This window comes from Microcebus murinus, chromosome 11 (assembly GCF_040939455.1).
Source record: "Microcebus murinus isolate Inina chromosome 11, M.murinus_Inina_mat1.0, whole genome shotgun sequence".
In the NCBI taxonomy this organism is placed as follows: domain Eukaryota; kingdom Metazoa; phylum Chordata; class Mammalia; order Primates; family Cheirogaleidae; genus Microcebus; species Microcebus murinus.
The window spans coordinates 33050437-33069649 of NC_134114.1; the positions used below are offsets into that span (position 1 = coordinate 33050437).

The 19213-nt window shown below is 37.9% G+C and overlaps 2 protein-coding genes and 1 long non-coding RNA gene across 9 annotated transcripts in view; 1 reads left to right on the top strand and 2 right to left on the bottom strand.

Annotated features, from left to right (window-relative positions):
- Nucleotides 1–4073, bottom strand: part of C11H5orf34 (chromosome 11 C5orf34 homolog) — a 30242-nt gene extending 26169 nt beyond the window's left edge. Inside the window, exons 1-4 of one of the 5 annotated variants that reach the window (XR_012921677.1) lie at nt 3827–4071; nt 3610–3724; nt 2376–2616; nt 2130–2219 (exon numbers count right to left, since the gene is read on the bottom strand). Coding sequence is in view for 4 of the 5 variants with exons in the window: in XM_076008004.1 (XP_075864119.1) it covers nt 2130–2219; nt 2376–2570 (285 nt within the window). In the remaining variant the exon portion in view is untranslated. Of the gene's footprint in view, nt 1–2129; nt 2220–2375; nt 2617–3609; nt 3725–3826 lie in introns of all 5 variants that reach the window. The other 4 variants (XM_076008004.1, XM_076008007.1, XM_076008008.1 and 1 more) reach the window with 4 other exon arrangements.
- Nucleotides 4001–6546, top strand: LOC142873724 (uncharacterized). The gene is made up of 2 exons (XR_012921679.1): nt 4001–4045; nt 4927–6546. It is a non-coding gene; the product is annotated as an uncharacterized LOC142873724 (long non-coding RNA).
- A 6801-nt stretch (nt 6547–13347) lies between these two features.
- Nucleotides 13348–19213, bottom strand: part of PAIP1 (poly(A) binding protein interacting protein 1) — a 33714-nt gene continuing 27848 nt past the window's right edge. For all 3 annotated transcript variants that reach the window (XM_012740396.3, XM_012740394.3, XM_012740395.3), the window contains exons 10-11: nt 16129–16222; nt 13348–13723 (exon numbers count right to left, since the gene is read on the bottom strand). In XM_012740396.3, the coding sequence (XP_012595850.2) occupies nt 13630–13723; nt 16129–16222 (188 nt within the window). In that variant the 3' untranslated portion in view covers nt 13348–13629. The remainder of the gene's footprint in view (nt 13724–16128; nt 16223–19213) is intronic.

Consider the following 19213-nt stretch of genomic DNA (forward strand, 5'->3'; position numbering starts at 1 on the left):
CGTCTCTACTATAAATACAAAGAAATTAATTGGCCAATTAATATATATAGAAAATTAGCCGGGCATGGTGGCGCATGTCTGTAGTCCCAGCTACTCGGGAGGCTGAGGCAGGAGGACTGCTTGAGCCCAGGAGTTTGAGGTTGCTATGAGCTAGGCTGGCGCCATGGCACTCACTCTAGCCTGGTCAACAAGTGAGACTCTGTCTCAAAAAAAAAAAAAAAAAAAAAAAAAAAAAGCAATCACAGCTAAAAAAATAAAAATTAAATAAATAAATTTATCTTTTTAAAAAAAGCAGTCATAGCTTAAATAGTATGGGACTAGTATAAAACTCATTGACAGAACCACTCAGAAAATACAAAAACAGAGTCAACGTATCTTAAAATGTTATACGTGATAACATAAGATTTTGCAAGTAAGAGGCACAAGAGAGAATGATTTAATAGATAGTACTACAATTATTGAACAGCATTTGGGAAATGCTATCTCAGAGGGTTATCACATGGACTAAATAAGATAGCATGTATAAAGTACCTATCCTAGACAGTCCCTGGCACTCCATACACTAAAATAAATTCTAGGTGGCTTAAAGAGTAACATTTTACAAAGCTGAATTACTAAAAGGAAAATTAGTCCTGACCAATAACAGACTCATAGCAAGTAACACTGTCGGTTGTGTCTTTTCATATAAAATATAAATAGTAGGTACTGCTGTTATTAATAGTCTTTTAATCAATCAATTTTGCCAAGAGTTTAACATTTCAACTTCCATTTATGTAAAACCTTAAATTTACAAAAAATATTGTCAAGAAGACCTCTTAAATTTATTAAATTTATAGTACTACCTATATGTACAAACGTCAGGATGTTAAAATTAAGGGTAGTATTAATTAATGGCAAAACTGGTTTGTAAGGATGGTCAGTTAAGAAAGTTCTCTCTTCTAAAATTGGACTGTCAAATAATGCTACTGCAGCATCAGCAGTAAGCTATGCAGTTTCAATGAACAAAGTTACGCAAAAGAAACAATGGAAAAAGAGCCTTCTAAGCTAAGTTATAGCTTATAACTTTTTATGGCTCCTTTCCCGTAAGATAATAGAAAATTACTCAGTAGGCAGGCAAGCATCATTGACAGCATAGGAAGGTATCAAAAAGTATTTAAATGACAGTCTTCAGAATCAGACAGACTGGGTTCAAATCCTGACTTTGACTCTAAGAAAACTTCCATAGATAAATTAGGTAAACTCTCTAAGACATAGTTTTACTACCTATAAAAAGGAGCTGATATCTAGTCAATATACCTGTTCTGATTGGTTGGACATCCATTTTGATCAGTAGTTACCCATGCCACACTGGTGTTATTAAATGTTTCTAATATTATTCCTGGTTCTTGGATATAGTAAACTCTTGATAAATGAGTTATTATTCTTAAAAGTCCAAAATAAAATATAAGCAAAAGAATTTTTACACCCATATGTAATTACACATCTCTACTACACATTAACAAATTAACTACATGTAGGTTACTAAAAAGGGCCACATAACTTTTTTTTTTTGAGACAGAGTCTCAATTTGTTGCCCAGGCTAGAGTGAGTGCCATGGTGTCAGCCTAGCTTACAGTAACCTCAAACTCCTGGGCTTAAGCAATCCTGCTGCCTCAGCCTCCTGAGTAGCTGGAACAGGCATGTGCCACCATGCCCAGCTAATTTTTTCTATATATATTAGTTGGCCAATTAATTTCTTTCTATTTATAGTAGAGACGGGGTCTCACTCTTGCTCAGGCTGGTTTCGAACTCCTGACCTCCAGCAATCCGCTGGCCTCGGCCTCCCAGAGTGCTAGGATTATAGGCATGAGCCTGTCCACATAACTTCTTAATTTTGAGACCTCTGAGACTGAAAAGTAACCAATTTGAAAAATTCTGATTATAATTCTTGACTATAAGGAAAATGGCAGGGAGATGAACTATGTAACTTCTATGTTCTTCAGTCTGATGAATATACAGGCTTATCCATTCTGTAGCAATGTGTTTATTCTCAAATGTCCTGGGGGAAAAAAGACTAAACATTAAACTACCTGTTTGTAATTACTTGTCCTCCAATATTACTTATAAAAATGAAGTTTTAACAAAATCACCTTTTTTCTTTCAGAAGGTATGATGTTTTCAGATAAAAAAGGGCGAATAGCCGAAGAGTTTCGAAAATCTAGAGCTCGCTGTAGTTGTTCCTATAAACAGAAATATAAAATGTAAAACAATTTGAAAAAATCAATGTAAAATGACAGTACAGTGTAACCCACAATACTAATCACTTTTCATATTCCAGCCCACCTTGACAATATTTTGGAATTAAAGACAGTAGTTTTTGTGACATCTTTACTTACTCGGTAAGTGCTAATAACAAAGTGTGTCCTTTGGCGAATTCTTTCTGGTTGTTCTAAAGGATGGGCTGAAACAGGAGGTGACTTTTCAAATAAAAATTCAGAGCCACAGGGAGAAAGTTGCAATTTGGAACCATCAGCATATTGTACTTGCACTGAGTCATCTTCATAAAGTACCATTCGCACTTCAGCTGGCATTATGAAGACAGGATAAGATATCCTTCCAAGTCAAAGACTGAACAAACTAGGAAACACAATAGCACAAATAGTATTCTTATGTATAAAAATTCTATCAAAATAAATGGATGCATTTTCTTAGAACATAAGCAAAACACATTACCATTGTATTTACTTTTGTCTTCTCCCACTAGGATATAAACTCAACCAAAGCAGAGACCTTATGTTTTATTCACATTTATATCTCTGGCATCTAAAACAGTACTGGACAAATAATTAGGGTGCTAATAGTCATTGTCCGATGAAAGAATAACTGAATTTTAAAATTCTTGCTCCTCTTGAATTTGCAATTTAAGTTAATGGCATCTCAGTGTTAGCCAATATTAGCAATATTTGACTTATCACTTTGATTTCCTCCATAAACCTGTACCAAGTCCTTTTGATTTCCTAAGTCTCTCTCTTGAACCTGGCTCTCTTTTCCTCCTTTTCTATTTCAGGTCATCAACTCTGCCCTCAACTCCTGCAACTTTTGGGACCTTTTTACAATTTCTTCTCTCTCCAATCCATCCCTAGTATTGTTGTTACACGTAACTTTCTACAAGTCAGATCATATCAAATGCTTTACATCACTTGTTTTCATACTTGTTAGATGGCAATACATTTATGTTACAGCAATATGTATATCAGATTATGTCTACTTCGCATTTCAGGAAAAAAAAACAGGTGATGATACATAGTTGAAAGACATATGTTTTATTGAGCTATAATTTTTTTAAACATTATTTAAATAATCAAGAATATAAAAGAAACAGTGTAATGTTTAAAGTTCCTGGCATATCACAGGAAACCATAATCCGGCTCCAACCCACATTTTCAGCCTCATTGCTAAAGTCTTATTCCTGTTTGTGTTCTCACCACCCAGCACATTATATGACTATGTTTAACCATCAAAAAGCCACAAGTCTGTTCTTGACATCAACGAGAGCCTCGTTTTTGAAAATGTGATAGTATCTAGGTACAGAAAAAGTCTCATCAAAACAACCAAACGTATTACACTCACAGAGCGGTTCGAAGCTGAAAAGTGGTGGAAAGAAAGCCAACCAACGGCCCCGGGTTTTAACTGGCCAAAATGCTGCGTCTGTGGTTGCCCGCGACTGCTTCTCCGGGGATGTTTCCTGAATTTGACAAATTACCAACAAGTGGTGTTTCTTGAGAATAGAAAATAATCACAACCGCAGAGGAAAAAGGTCACAGGAAGAGGCTTTTGGCCGACTCACCTGCCAAGGTAAAGTAGCAGGAGAACAAAGACACCACCAACAGCAACCACGAAGAGAAAGCAAAGGCAGCTCAGCCGCGATTCAAACTGCCCCCGCCCCCGGAAGCCACTTTACCTCTCCAGAACCAGGCAGGCCGGAAGTCCCGCCCCTCCGCTCCGGGGGCCACGCCCCACTGCGCTCCCTGCGAAGGGCGGGACAGGAAGCGGAGGGGAAAGGAAGGTAGGTGGTGTGGTTCCCAGTTGGGAATCAGGTCCGCCGCCCGCTCTTTGGTCTTTATTTCCGGTATCTCACGGAAGTACGACCTGATTGTATAATAATAAAGGCTGGTGAGGACTGACCTCTTGAGTGGTCCAGCAAAGAACTAACCACAGGGTGGATTTTGGTGGAGTGATAATTACTTAAAAGATCTAAACAACAATTATACCTCCATAAAATTGTTAAAAAACTTGGCCAAAGATGGACACCTCTTTTTTTCCTAATTTGGTAACAGAAACTGGGTTTCTAACTCTGTATCTGCACTATTTTTTCTAAAATGGCAAGTAAACATGTCTGCTATATTTATTGCCACTAAATACGTATTTATGGAGAGTCGAGTCTGTGCTAGGCATGGTGCGGATAAAGCAAGGAAGGAGGCCCAGTTCCTTAGGGGTGATGATGGGGGATAAAGATTAAAAGACTAAGCATTTGATCACAGCTGTGGTAAGTGTTCCCAAGATAAAATACGGAGGTTTGTGAGAGCATACACAGGCATACCTCATTTTATTGTGCTTTGCATAATTGTGCTTTGCAGAGACAGTGCTTACTACAAATGAAGGTCTGTAGCAACCTGGTTTGGAGCAAGTCTATCACAGTGCCATTTTTCCAATAGCATGTGCTCGCTTCATGTCTCTGTATTACGTTTTGGTAATTCTCACAATGCTTTAAACTTTTTCATTATTATATCTGTTGTGGTGATCTGTGATAAGTGATTTTTGATGTTACTATTGTAATTGTTTTGGGACACCACAAACCACACTTATATAACAGGGTGAACTGAATTGATAAACATTGTGTGTGTCTGCTCCACTGACTGGCAATTCCCATCTTCTCCCCTCTTTTAGTACTTCCATATTACCTGAGACCCAACAATATTCAAATTAGACCAACTTTACCAATCAACTTTACCAAGAGACCAATGGCCTCTAAGTGTTCAGTTGAAAGGAAGAGTCACATGTCTCTCACTTTAAATCAAAAGCTAGAAATGAATAAGCCTATGGAGGAAGGCATGTTGAAATAGACTGAAATTCAGGCCTCTTGTGCCAAACAGCTAAGATGTGAATGCAAAGTAAAAGTCCTTGAAGGAAATTAAAAGTGTTACTCCAGTGAACACAGGCATGGTAAGAAAGCAAAACAGTCTTACTGCTGATCTGGAGAAAAGTCTGGCTAGATCAAACCAGCCACAACGTTCCCTTAGGTCAAAACCTAGTCCAGAGCAAGGCCCTAACTCTCTTCAATTCTATGAAAGCTGAGAGAGGTGAGGAAGCTGCAGAAGAAAAGTTGGAAGCTGGCAGAGGTTGGTTCCTGAGGTTTAAGGAAAGAAGCCCTCTCCAAAACATAAAAGTGCACGATGAATCAGTAAGTGCTGATGGAGAAGCTGTAGCAAGTTATCCAGAAGATCTAGTTAAGATCACTGATGAAGGTGGCTACACTAAACAGATTTTCACCATAAATGAAACAGCCTTCCATGGAAAGATGCATCTAGGACTTTCATAACTAAAAATGAGAAGTGAATGCCTAGCTTCAAAACTTCAAAGGACAAGCTGACTCTCTTGTTAGGGGCTAATGTAGCTGGTGACTTTTAAGTTGAAGCCAATGCTTATTTACTATTCTGAAAATCCTAGGGCCCTTAAAAATTATGCTAAATTGACTCTGCCTGTGCTCTAGAAATGGCCAAATGTCATCTAGAAAAGCCTGAATGATAGCACGTCTGTTTATGGCATGGTTTACTCAATATTTTAAGCCCACTGTTGAGACCTACTGCTCAGAAAAAGATTCCTTTTAAAATATTACTGCTCATTGACAATGTACCTGGACACCTGAAAGCTTTGATGGAAATGTACAGGAAATGAATGTTGTTTTCAGGCTTCTGAACACAACAGCCATTCTGCAGTGTACAGGTCAGGGAATAATTTTGACTTTTAAGTCTTAGAATTTAAGAAATACACTTTGTAAGGTTATAGCTGCTATAGATAGTGATTCCTGTGATGGATCTGGGAAAAGTAAATTGAAAACCTTCTGGACAGGATTCACCATTCTGGATGCCAGTAAGAACATCTGTGATTCATAACAGGAGGTCAAAATATCAACATTAACAGGAATTTGGAAGAAGTTGACTCTAACTTTCATGGATGACTTTTAGGGGCTCAAGCCTTCAGTGGAGGAAGTAACTACAAATATGGTGGAAACAGCAAGAGAACTAGAATTAGAAGTGGAGCCTGAAGAGGTGCCTGAATTGCTGCAATCTCATGATAAAATGTGAATGGATGAGGAGTTGCTCCTTAAGTTTGGGCAATCAATGAAAGTGTTTTCTTGAGATGGAATCTACTCCTAGTGAAAATGCTGTAAACATTGTTGAAATGACAACAGAGATTTAGCATATTACATAAATTTCATTGATAAAGTAGCAGCAGGATTTAAGAGGATGGACTCCAATTTTGGAAGAAGTTCCACTGTGGGTAAAATGCTATCAAACAGCATCACATGGTACCGAGAAATCCCTTGTGAAAGGAAGAGTTAGTTGATGTGGAAGACTTGTCTTATTTTAAGAAACTGCCACAGTCACCCCAACCTTCAGTAACCAACATCCTGATCAGTCAGCACAATCAACACAGCAAATCCCTTCACCAGTAAAAAAGACTGACTTTTTTTTTAAGCAATAAAGTATTTTTAAATTAAGGTCTGTACTTTTTAAAAAAGACATAATGCTATTGCACACTTAATAGAATACAGTACAGTATAAAAATAACTTTTACATGCATTGGGAAACCAAAAAATTCCCAGCTCACTTTGTGATATTTGCTTATTGTGGTTACCTGTAACCAAACCCACAATATCTCCGAGGTATGCCTGCAGTAAGCAGATTTAATCTAGGCTGAGGCAATATTTCCACTGAAATCTGAAGTTTCAGTACATGTTAGCTAAGTAAAGTAGGGGAAATGTTTTAAGCAGAGTAAGGTCCCTGCGTTGAGGCCCTGAAGCCCAAGGGAAAGATATTTTTCCTTGAAAGGGCAGAAAGAGAGTGTAGTTTAAGCATGATTAGAGGGGAGAGAGAAGCCTTAAGGGGAAAGAAGCCTACAGTGGGGCTATAGAGGTAGGCAGGGACCTGACCATTATGCATTTATGAACTTTATCTTAAGATTTATATTTTCTTTTTTTTTTTTTTTGAGACAGAGTCTCACTTTGTTGCCCAGGCTAGAGTGAGTGCCGTGACATCAGCCTGGCTCACAGCAACCTCAAACTCCTGGGCTCAAGCGATCCTTCTGCCTCAGCCTCCCAAGTAGCTGGGACTATAGGCATGCACCACCTATGCCCGGCTAATTTTTTCTATATATATAGTTGGAAAATTAATTTCTTTCTATTTATAGTAGAGACGGGGTTTCGCTCTCAATCAGGCTGGTTTCAAACTCCTGACCTTGAGCGATCCGCCCGCCTTGCCCCCCAGAGTGCTAGGATTATAGGCGTGAGCCACCATGCCCGGCCAAGATTTATATTTTCTGATACCAAATTAGGAAAAGGTTCCTATCTTTGACTAAGTTGTTTTTTAAACAGCTCTACTGGGGTATAATTGTTTACTACAAGGTCTTTAAGCAAAGAAAACAGCACCAATGGATGGAAACAAATCTAAAATCCCTAAATTTAGTTATGTTTAAGAAAAGGCTTAATCCCAGCACTTTGGGAGGCAGACATGGGAGGATTGCTTCAGGCCAGGAGCTCAAGACCAGCCTGGGCAATACAAGACTGGTCTCTACAGAAACTTTTTAAAAAAATTAACCAGGCATGCCACACACCTGTAGTCCCAGCCACTTGGGAAGGTGAGGCAAGATTGCTTGAGCCAGGAGCTGGAGGCTGCAATGAGCTACGATGATGCCACTGCACTCTAGCCCAGGCAATAGAGTGAGACCCTGTCTCAAAAAATAAAAAATAAAATGGCTGATGTGCAAATTGATCAATATTACATGAAGTGTAAGTAAAAGCAACCTTAGACAACTGTTTTCATTGATCTATGGCATCATTTTGTATTACACAGTGCTAACTTAGGTACCTATCTTTCCCCCTCCAATCTTTGAGAAATTCCTATATAGAAATTCTGTCTACTGCAGAGGGGTTTTGTGATACTATTTGTACTTTAGAAAGACTCCTGGAACTGCTGAGTGGAGAATGGATTGTAGGATGTAAGAGCTCATGTGGAGAGCTCAGTAGAAGGCTTTTGAAAAATGCAACAGGGGAGATAATGGCAGCTTAGGACTCAGGACCTGGGCAGTAAAGATAGAGAACACATCTCCAAGAAATATTTGGGAGATTGACTCTATTCTTGGTGATAATTGAATCTGGGTGTTGAGGGAGAGATTGAAGTCAAAAACAGTGCTAGGGGTTCTGGTTGGGGCAAGAGGATGGGTGGCAGCATTATGAATGAGAAGGGGATGCACAAGGAAGAGCAAATTTAGGGATGACATGGTTTAAATTTTGTTAAGTCCACCTGGGGGAAATGGCAAGTTAGTAAAGGTCTGAAACTAGGAGATAGAAACAAATATAGAGGTGACTGACTGATAGCTGCTAACTGAAGCTACAGAAGATGAAATAGTACAAGAGTATTGTGACATAAGAAGAATGCGTAGGGTTGAATGTGGAAGCACATCAATATGTACAGACTACATATTGGTAGAGAAGCCCACAACAGCATTGAGGAGGAATGGCATAAAGACATAAAGCAAGTTATTGTGTCTTAGATGTCTAGAGGCTTTCAATTTTGGTGTCACTGATAATGTCACATATTGCCAGAGGACAAACTAAAAGTATTCACTGGATTTAGTGACATAGAGGTCACTGGTGACTCTAGTGAAGGCCACAGTGAGGGCAGAAGCCTTAGTAGGTTTGAAGAACAAATAGGAGATAAGGAAATGGAAAAAATGAGACAACACCTGAGAAGTCTGATTATGAAGCAGACATGGGACTGTAGTTGGAGAGAAAAGAGGGCCATATTTTTTTTTCTTTTGAGATAGTCTGTTACCTGGGCTAGAGTGCTGTGACATCACATCAGCCTAGCTCCCAGCAACCTCAAACTCCTGGGCTCAAGCAATCCTTCTGCCTCAGCCTCCTGAGTAGCTGGGACTACAGGCATGCACCACCAAGCCTGGCTAATTATACACACACACACACACACACATATATATTTTTTAGTTGGCCAATTAATTTCTTTTTTTTTTTAGTAGAGACGGGGTCTCGCTCTTGTTGAGGCTGGTTTCAAACTCCTGACCTTGAGCGACCCTCCCGCCTCGGTCTGCCAGAGTGCTAGGATTACAGGCGTGAGCCACTGTGCCTGGCCTATTTTTTTTTTGACACAAGGTCTCTGTCACCCAAGTTGGAGTGCAGTGGTGTCATCATAGCTCACCTGCTGCTTCAAATCCTGGGCTCAAGCAACCCTCCTGCCTCAGCCTTTCAAGCAGCTAGTACTATAGGCACATGCCACTGCACCTGGCTAATTTTTTAAAAAAATTTTTGTAAAGACAGGGTTTTGCTATTTTGCTCAGGCTGGTCTCAAACTCCTCTGGTCTCAAGTGATTTTCCCACCTCGGCCTCCCAAAGTGCTGAGATTACAGTTGTGAGTCACCATGCCCAGCCACTGAATTTCTTTTGATGAGAGGAATGGCATGTTCAACAGCTCATGCAAAGAGCCAATGGAGAAAAATAAAATTGCAGGCCAAGTAACAATAGAGTTTATGAAAGAGAATTTCAGCCCATGTTGAATAACTGGCCTCTAATAGGAGGGATTCTTACTGTATAGGAAGAAGAGGGATGAAGTGAACACAGCTGCGTTTGTGCACATTTATCTCATGATCCCCCCCTCCCATGAAGCAATCGGGGTTAAAAGGACTGTTGGAATGGAGAGGGTTTAGAAACACATAAAAGAGAGAAACACAGAGGGATTGTTGGCAGCACGGACAGCCTAACTGAAAGTTGACCATTAATTTATAGTGGTACAAACATAGCAGAAACATGACCTCCAGCTGCGAGGACGCAGAGGCAGTGTTGGGCTCATTCAGGTTTGGTGTCTTGCCAGGCTGACACAATAGGGCAGCAGCACAGATGAGCTTATTTATGCCTGCTAACATCTAGTCAACCAAAGACCACCAGGTTAAAGCCTGTCTTCTGACAAAATCATTTATTTATTTATTTATTTTTGAGACAGAGTCCTGCTTTGTTGCCCAGGCTACAGTGAGTGCCGTGGCGGCAGCCTCGCTCACAGCAACCTCAAACTCCTGGGCTCAAGTGATCCTACTGCCTCAGCCTCCCGAGTAGCTGAGACTACAGGCATGCGTCACCATGCCCAGCTAATTTTTTTTTAATATATATATTAGTTGGCCAATTAATTTCTTTCTATTTATGGTAGAGACAGGGGTCTCGCTCTTGCTCAGGCTGGTTTCCAACTCCTGACCTCCAGCAATCCTCCAGCCTCGGCCTCCCAGAGTGCTAGGATTATAGGCGTGAGCCACCATGCTCGGCCTAAAATCATTTATTGACTTGCAAACAAAGGAACCAGAAGAACTGAAGATGGTATATTCCACAAGGGGGCGAAGGACTCTATCTTTGGTAAGGTTTGGGTTCCTGCTGGATTCCGCGCCGCAAACTCTATGGGGAAGGAAGACCGGTTTCTGGGTTGGATGCTGTTTCTGCAGCCAGATTAGAAGTGAGAATTAACTAGGGATTCAATGCTGTGAATAAGGTGAGTGAGATAAGGTGGTGTGAGATAAGGGTGGTTTAGCAACTGGATATCCCCCCTTGTACCTTGGAAGAAACATTTCCTGTTAACTTTGCAGCTGGCTTCACCTAATTGTAGAGCTGCCTTATTTTCAGTTTGAGCTGACTTTCAGCACTGCAGTTTTTACTTTCATACTAAACATCCTCCTCTCAACAAATGTGACTGATTTTTTTTCTAAACTTAATTCATATTCATCTGTCTTCCCTAAAGATTTAATGAAATACCTAATTGTAGAATTACCTGTGCTGACAATGCTGTCTAGAGTTAACCTCGTGTCTTAGATTGTCCCCAAAATTATCCAACCAAAACCCAAATCCTATCATAGCTTTCCAACACTGTCTTACTGATACACTCATAGTTCCAAGGTGTATGTCCTCTCTCACTGCAACAATAAACTCAATATGTTCAAGTATAGGTATGTTTCTGGTGCCTTTGGCTGGAGAGCACTAATAACGTAACAGTATGAATTGATTATGTGACTGCCAGGTTATGACCCATTTATGTTTTGTTGCCAGAGCACAAGACTATGACATTTACTGTGTCCTTGCTCATTGAAGATCTGTACTAATAATCTGTACTAAAGACTTATTCACATACTTCTGCTGAAGATGTGGCAATCTTAAAGGCCAATGGATTGTGGCATAGGGCCAACTCTTCCTTTCATTTTGTACCAGTGCAGTCTTAAAACATGTCCACATACTCCTTGAGGGCCTCCTATCTCATATGGCTTTAGTGACTTGCTTAGTACCAAGAGAATGTAGTGGAAGTAATGCTGCATGACTGCATAAGCAGCTTCGTTCTAGGTTTCTTTGAACTCCCTTCTAAGAATCCAGAGGACAGGCTGTGAGACGTCCCAGCCCATACCATGAGAAGACAAGTATAGATGGTCTGGTCAACAATTCAGACCTAGTCTTGCCTTCAAGTCACCTCAATCTAGTCACCAGCCATTTGAGAAGACAACTCCAGATGATTACAGCCCACTGCTGTTCAAACCACATCCCCTAAGTCCTTAGTTTTCCTAGCCTAGGCCTCAGATGTTATGGAATACAGAAAAGCCATCCCCATTGTGCCCTAAACCACAGAACCCATGTGCATAATAAAATGGTTATTTTATAACCTTATGGGTAGTTTAAGCAGCAGTAATAACTGGAATATCAATCCTGTTGGTAGCCACTGAGCAGCAGTTGGTGACAATGAGCTAGTGGACAAATGGTTGGTTATTCACAGAGCAACTGTTAGAAGGTTGAAGTATATGTAGTTAGTATTACTTGGTCCCTGGTCTACTGTACTGCCCCCTTTCCTACACCTCCTCCCACTCCAACATTTATAGTAAGCTCTATCTTTAGAAAACTACAGGTTATGGGCCACTGTTAGGATGGCCGAGCAGTCTAAGGTGCTGCGTTCAGAAAACTGCAGGTTATGATAATAGCCACCAGATTACAGGAGACATTTTGAAAAAGAATTCCAACATTATAACTTGAAAAATCCCAATTACATATATACACTCCCCTTTATAATATGAAATCTTAGAGTTTTAATGTTTTATATTTGCTAGTTTTTCCTGGATAGATTTGTTATTGAATTCTTATTCAGACATTGAATAGAATATCTTCTATCTTAATATGGTTTCTCTGATGTCAAACCTTTATGTCTTATAAACAAATTCAATAGTGAATTCTTTAAAATACCAGAATGCCACTTCAAACTTAGAGGAAACAGAACTATTTAAGTTTTATTTTCAAAGTCTAATTTTAATTCAGACTGAACAAACAAGCTGAAAAGTGAGAAACCTAACTGTATTAGCAGACACAGATGTACCAAATGTAAAACAACGGGTTATTAACAGACTATTTACATGCATATTTACAAGCAATACTTTTGTACATAAGTTTTATTTTTTAGTTAGTTGGAAAAAGATTTGACATTAGGTAAAAATATTAAATAGGGTTGAGGTGGTACCACATAATAAAAGTATTAGAAAAGTGATCTTCAAGGTGTATCAATTATAAAGCAGATGAAAACTTGAATGACAAATATCTAGTAAAATTTTCTAGTAAAAAAGTCAATGCAACCCATGCTACAAAATAAAAATGAGAAAGCCATATAAATAAAGCAGATAATGTTCTACACCTTAGGGTAATGAAATTAGTCAAGTAAAAAAAAAAAGCAATTCTAGAATTGGAATAAATTCTCAGTGAAGAGTCTTGGTTGTTTAGCTGGGAGTTCTCTAAGTCTTTCTTTAAATGACATTTTAAAAGCCCTTGGTATCAAATAGCATCTGCATATGTAAATCAGTTGTTAATGATATATTCCAAGACTTTAGTGCTAGACTTTCATGATTCTGAAATTTAATTTATTGAGACATTACATGTCAAACTAAAAGGAAAGCTATAATACTCTTAACCTTAAAGAGATGCTACATTTTTGCAATAATATGTATTTCCAGACTAAGACTTTTCCCCTTCAAAAGTAGAATTTAAAGGATAAGCATCTAACCAGCTAGCAAAATTCAACATTTCATTTATTTCAAAATCGATTTTATTGCAGCCAAAACAGTGGAATTAACTGTACATAATAAACTATTATATATATATACACATTAAGTTATAGGGAATAAAGTTTATTTTGGCAGATAGTGTTAAAACAAAATTAAAGTTGCATACATTAGTAACATAACTCAACATCCTTAATTTGGTATAAGTGTGACAACATTTTCTTGCTTTCCTGTGTTCTGCTAAATCACTGGTACCTAAACTGCTTTATAAAACTGATATGCTGAAATTTAACTTTACTGTTTTCGCTTACGCTCTGATTCCAAACAAAATTTTTCATAAGCTTCTTCTATCTCTGGGTCCATCTCATCATCAATATCATCCAAGTATCTGTAAAAGAAACAAAATGTTTTTATATTTTTTAAATTTCAAAATATTAAAGGGGTACAAACATTTTTGGTTACATGAATTGCTTTTGTAATACTTGAGTCACAGCTGTAAGTGTGCCCATCACCCAAATAGTGTTCACTGTACCTATTAGGGAGGTTTTTGCTCACCCCCTCCTCCCCAATAAGTTTTTCAATTCAGAAGATGTCTAAGATGCTAAGCCAGGAAAAAAATGTAACATAACTTTCCTAGACTGAGTTACAACAGAACTTGAGCCTAACTTTAGATTACATAAATGGCAGTCTTCAGATAACCAAATGCTTAATTTAATGACTGAAATTTTATACTAAGTCCGTGGTGTCTAAAGATTCTGCTGTACTTTTAGGTATGTTAAATTCTGTAACCTAGAAGTTAAATCAAAGGTTTGGCATACAAACTTTGGGGCTCAAGATTGATATTAATAAATTCACCTTATCAATAAATAATTATACTATAACTAGAACATACCTTTATGCCTTTAGTGATACTTTATGATGCTTTATGTCTATTTAAGTGTTATTCTTGCTAGGTTATTACCACAGTAACAGTTTAGTCACACTCCCACTTATTTGGAAGAAGACATTCATAGGAAGTTTTTTTTTCTTTTTTTTCCCCAGTCTTGCTCCGTTGTGGGGATTACAGTGCCATGGTGTCAGCCTAGCTCACAGCAACCTTAAACTCCTGGGCTCAAGCAATTCTCCTGCCTTAGCGTCCCGGGTAGCGGGCACTATAGGCAGGTGCCATCATGCCCGGCTAATATTTTTTCTACTTTTAGTTTTCTGGCTAATTTCTTTCTATTTTTAATAGAGTCAGGGCCTCACTCTTGCTGAGGCTGGTCCCGAACTTGTGACCTCAAGTGATTGTCCCACCTTGGCCTCCTAGAGTGCTAGGATTACAGGTGTGAGCCACCTTGCCCTGCTAAAAGTACTTTCAGACATCATTTATTCCAGATTTCTTCCAACTATGGAAGAGTTTTAAAAGGGTATAAAGCAAGGCTTATCATAGTTATATTTGGGGGAAAAATTTAACATGTTAATTAAGGATTTAATATATATTCTCATTGAATTCCTATAGTCATCTTAAAATATAGAATTATTATCTTCATTTTAGAGATGGAAGATTCTAGGAGGTTAAATAATATAAAATTTGGATAAGTATGTGGCAGGGCCAGAATTTGTTCAACTCCAAATCTTTTCCCTTTTTTATACTTTTCCCTCTACATGATGCTATCTACAGAGTCCCCCTCGCCCGCAGTGATCCTTTCTACTGAGAAGTGTGACAAAACTATCTTACCAATCCTACTAAATTACTGATGTGTCTTTTTCTGTTTCTTCCCCATTTCCAGCACAAGGCTATGTGTTGAAACAACCACGAGCTCATTAAAGAGAATATACTGTTTACTGAACAAAATCTTAAGAGGATAACCTGAAGTTCAATGCCAAGAACAACTTTAAACTTCCATGGTGATACCCAAGCAAGACTGAACCTTCCTACTTCTGCCTGAGTCCTTATATTATCCCTGTACTTTGTATTTGTAGATCTTAAACTGACCCATAATTAAAATGTCACTAGAATAAAGATGGTTTACTTTTTGAAACCTATAACACACAAGATGGGATGTTAAAAAAGGAAGTCACAGGGGTAATTTATTTTCCTCCCCACCTCCCACCCAATTAGGAAGAAAAGAACCTAAGAAGTTTGTCCAAATACATGCAAGTTGTTAATAGATCTGGGACTAAACCTCTCAAAAGTTATTGTTCCTACTATCAGAAAAGAGAAATGAAATCTGATGGTGAGTAATACATTAAGGGTGTCTTTACTTATAAGTGAAGAAACAGATACATAAATAGGATAACTTACATCTATCAGGCTAAATATTTCTACATAGTAATCTGTTTTCTTTGCTCTTAAATTATGTTTTCACAGCTAAGATTTGAACCTTATACTATGTGCCAAAAGGCTATCAAGTATTTTTTATGTATTCTCATTCAGATCTCAAAAAAAAGACCTCAGGGGTATGACTATTCCTATTTTATAGAAACAAGCATAGAAGCTGCCTAGGGTCTTAAAGTATTAAAGCTTCTTATTTTAAAGTCTAGGTAGAACAGAATATTTTAAAAAAATAAACTTAAAAAATAACTTAAGCATGTTTAAGTTATGTTTTAATATAGTTAGTTTCCTTGACTATAGATTTTCAGAACCAGACTTAGTTTAATATGATTTTCTGAAAATTTTTAGTATATAACATACTATATAATATACCATGATACCATCAAATCAAAATGCCATTCTTTGATGAGCTACTTTTTTCTAGTCTGATCTCTACTTACAAATGAGACATAGAAAGTTAGTAACTAAGGAAAACTTACGGATCACCAGCCCCTGATAAATCTGTTCCATTTTCTTCATAATCTGGAAAAAAGTCCTCTCTTTCAAGTAATTCTTGATATTTCTCTTGGTAATCTATGAAACAACATAGGAGAAAAATGAAATGCTAAAAAAATGCGTAAGAAGTGACCAGTTACTCCTAAAATTATTATGACTTTTCACTTAAGTAGATTCAATGTTTAAATAGCAGTAAACTCCCAATTATGTAAAGAAACAGCTTTTATAAGACTTATACTCTAACTGGCTTGCTTTTGCTCCCCTACATGCTTATAATTCTTAAAATTATATATAATACTCTAAATATAAGTTGGAATTCAAAGCCACAAATATACCATAGTACATTTCACAGCTAATGTGTGCTGTTTACATTCTCTACTGCTGCTCGCCGTCAGACAAAATTCTGGTGATAAGACTGTTGGGCAAGAACACTCCTTCCGTAAAGAAGGATTTTAATCTAACACTCCTGTTTTCCAGCTCACCCATTCCTCCTCCACAGGAAGTAAAATAAGGTATCTGGCTAGCAGGTAACAGCAATTGGTCCCTGTTTTTCAGATGAGGTTAACCGAGATAAAGGTTCTGAGCATAGGGGACTTCCTTTTCTTTCCTTCCCTTAGAGACTAGGAGGGCAACTACCTGGTATGTTTCAACTCCACCAACTTTCCCTTTGTTGGGTCTTCCAAGGTAATACAGGTGATATAATTCTCCATCTGCCAATTGTCTTACAGTTACTGAATATCTTTTAAGATTAGTATAAATCTAAATAGTAATATTAAGACTATCAATAAAATCAGTTACCTTAAAATTAGTTTCTTATGAACGGAAAATAACTCGAATTTTAAAAGAATATTATAATTACATTAGACTGGGTAAAGACCATGTGTTTCCAAGACTGTCTCTATCAAATTAACTCCAGCTTCAAGGGTTGGTGATATTTCGATATCCAATTTTGACAATTTAGAGACAATTTTAACCATAAAATTTTCCTGCTACAAATGCTTTCAGGTGCTAGTTAAGACAGACATTCTTTTAAATGTATGGATGAATTCACAAAAAAGAAAATTCAACTCATCAGATGGCAAAAAAGGAACTGAAAGCCATAGATAAACTACTACAGCTGTTGCAGCTAGGAGGCTGATTGATGGTGTTGGTCTCTGTAACTAAGGGGCTTAGATTTAAAACCCACAGGTCAGAAAGCAAGGTCTTAGGCCTATGTTAAACAGAAAGATGGAATCCATGCTCCATGCCCACCTCATCCAGCACAAATCTGGGACCTTCAAAGGGCCCGTATCTTAAGCCAAAGGTGAACAGGAAAAAACAAATACCACAGTGGTATTTGTTAGGACAGAAGCTTAGTTGCCTTTGCCTGGGTTTAAAGAGTGCAAACAGAGCACTCTGGAGAAACTGGTTCCCCAGAGAATTTTTAACAATGGCCCTATACCTCAAATTTCTACTACCTACATAAATAACCCCTATGATATGAAAATAAAAACTTGTTCCAAGTCAGTGATACTCCCTATGGCTCATGGCAGAAGCAAATGTAACACCATTTTGGATGGAAGTTCCCACAATCCAAGCCACAAATCATTTTCATGAAGGAAAAAAAAAAAACAGTTAAAGCACGAAAGCATTCATACAGGATCATAATATATGTAACTTCTAATGGTTTAGAAGAAAGCGTGTGGAGAGAGCACAAATGACAAAGCAAATAACTGTTAACAAAAAGCACATCTGGGTAAAAGGCAAATAGATATTCTTTGTATGATTTTTACTTTTGCAACTTTTCTGTAAGTTTGAAATCATTTCTGAGTAAAAGTTTTGGAGAGTTAAGGAAATAATTTTCTATATATGATAATCAGAAATAACAGCAGGGTTAGAATTAAAAGAGATAATAAAACAAAACAAAAATAAGCATGCTTAGAAGGATGAGATCTATAAACTGGCTTAAGTCTAAAAAGAGAAAAAAAAAATAGAAGGATGAGAAAAGAATTGAACTTTGAGAAAAGGTCAAGATAATTTGAACAAAATTCAGTTTGGTTTTTCTGTAGCTCTCTAAGATTTTAATTACTCTGAAGTATAGCAGATTAAAACACAACCCACAAAGAAAAAGCATGAAATTAAGATCTATTGGCTGTCTATATTACTTCTTTTCCTTGAAAAGAAACTGAAAAAAGACTGAATTTCTATAAACAAAGGAGTCATTAGAAATAGATTGTTTTTCATCTTTAGTTTATCCTAAGAATCAAAGTAAATCAAGGTAAGTTTGAGTAAGAAAGATGCATCTTACCAGATATAGCAAGATTTACAGTAAGGTAATAATAATTAAGAATGGTGGCCGGGTGGCTCACGCCTGTAATCCTAGCACTTTGGGAGGCCGAGGCAGGGTGGACTGAGCTCAGGAATTCAAGACCAGCCAGAGCAAGAGCAAGACCCTGTCTCTACTAAAAACTGTAGGAAATTAGCTAGGCAACTAAAAATATATGGAAAAAATTAGCCAGGCATGGTGGCACATGCCTGTAGTCCCAGCTACTTTGGAGGCTGAGGCAGGAGGATGGCTTGAACCCAGGAGTTTGAGGTTGCTGTGAGCTAGGCTGATGCCACAGCACTCTAGCCGAGGCAACAGAGACTCTATCTCAAAAAAAAGAAAAAAAGAAAAAAAAAAAAGAAAAAAAGAAAAAAAAAAAGAGTGACTTTGGTATAGAGAGATAGACAAAACATGTACATGAATAAACACAGGAGTAAGACAAGTTTACAGAGGAGTTATGTGGTACACAATAGAAGGGGCTTATTATAATTGGATGACCTAATACCTGTTGCTGAGACTACAGACTATGGAAAAGATGTCTAATTCCTACTACATCCCATATATAAAAGTCAGGTAGGGCTGGGCACAGTGGCTCATGCCTGTAATCCTAGCACTCTGGGAGGCCGAGGCAGGAGGATTGCTCAAGGTCAGGAGTTCAAAACCAGCCTCAGCAAGAACCAGACCCTATCTCTACTAAAAATAAAAAGAAATTAATTGGCCAACTAAAAACATATAGAAAAAATTAGCCAGGCATGGTGGCGCAT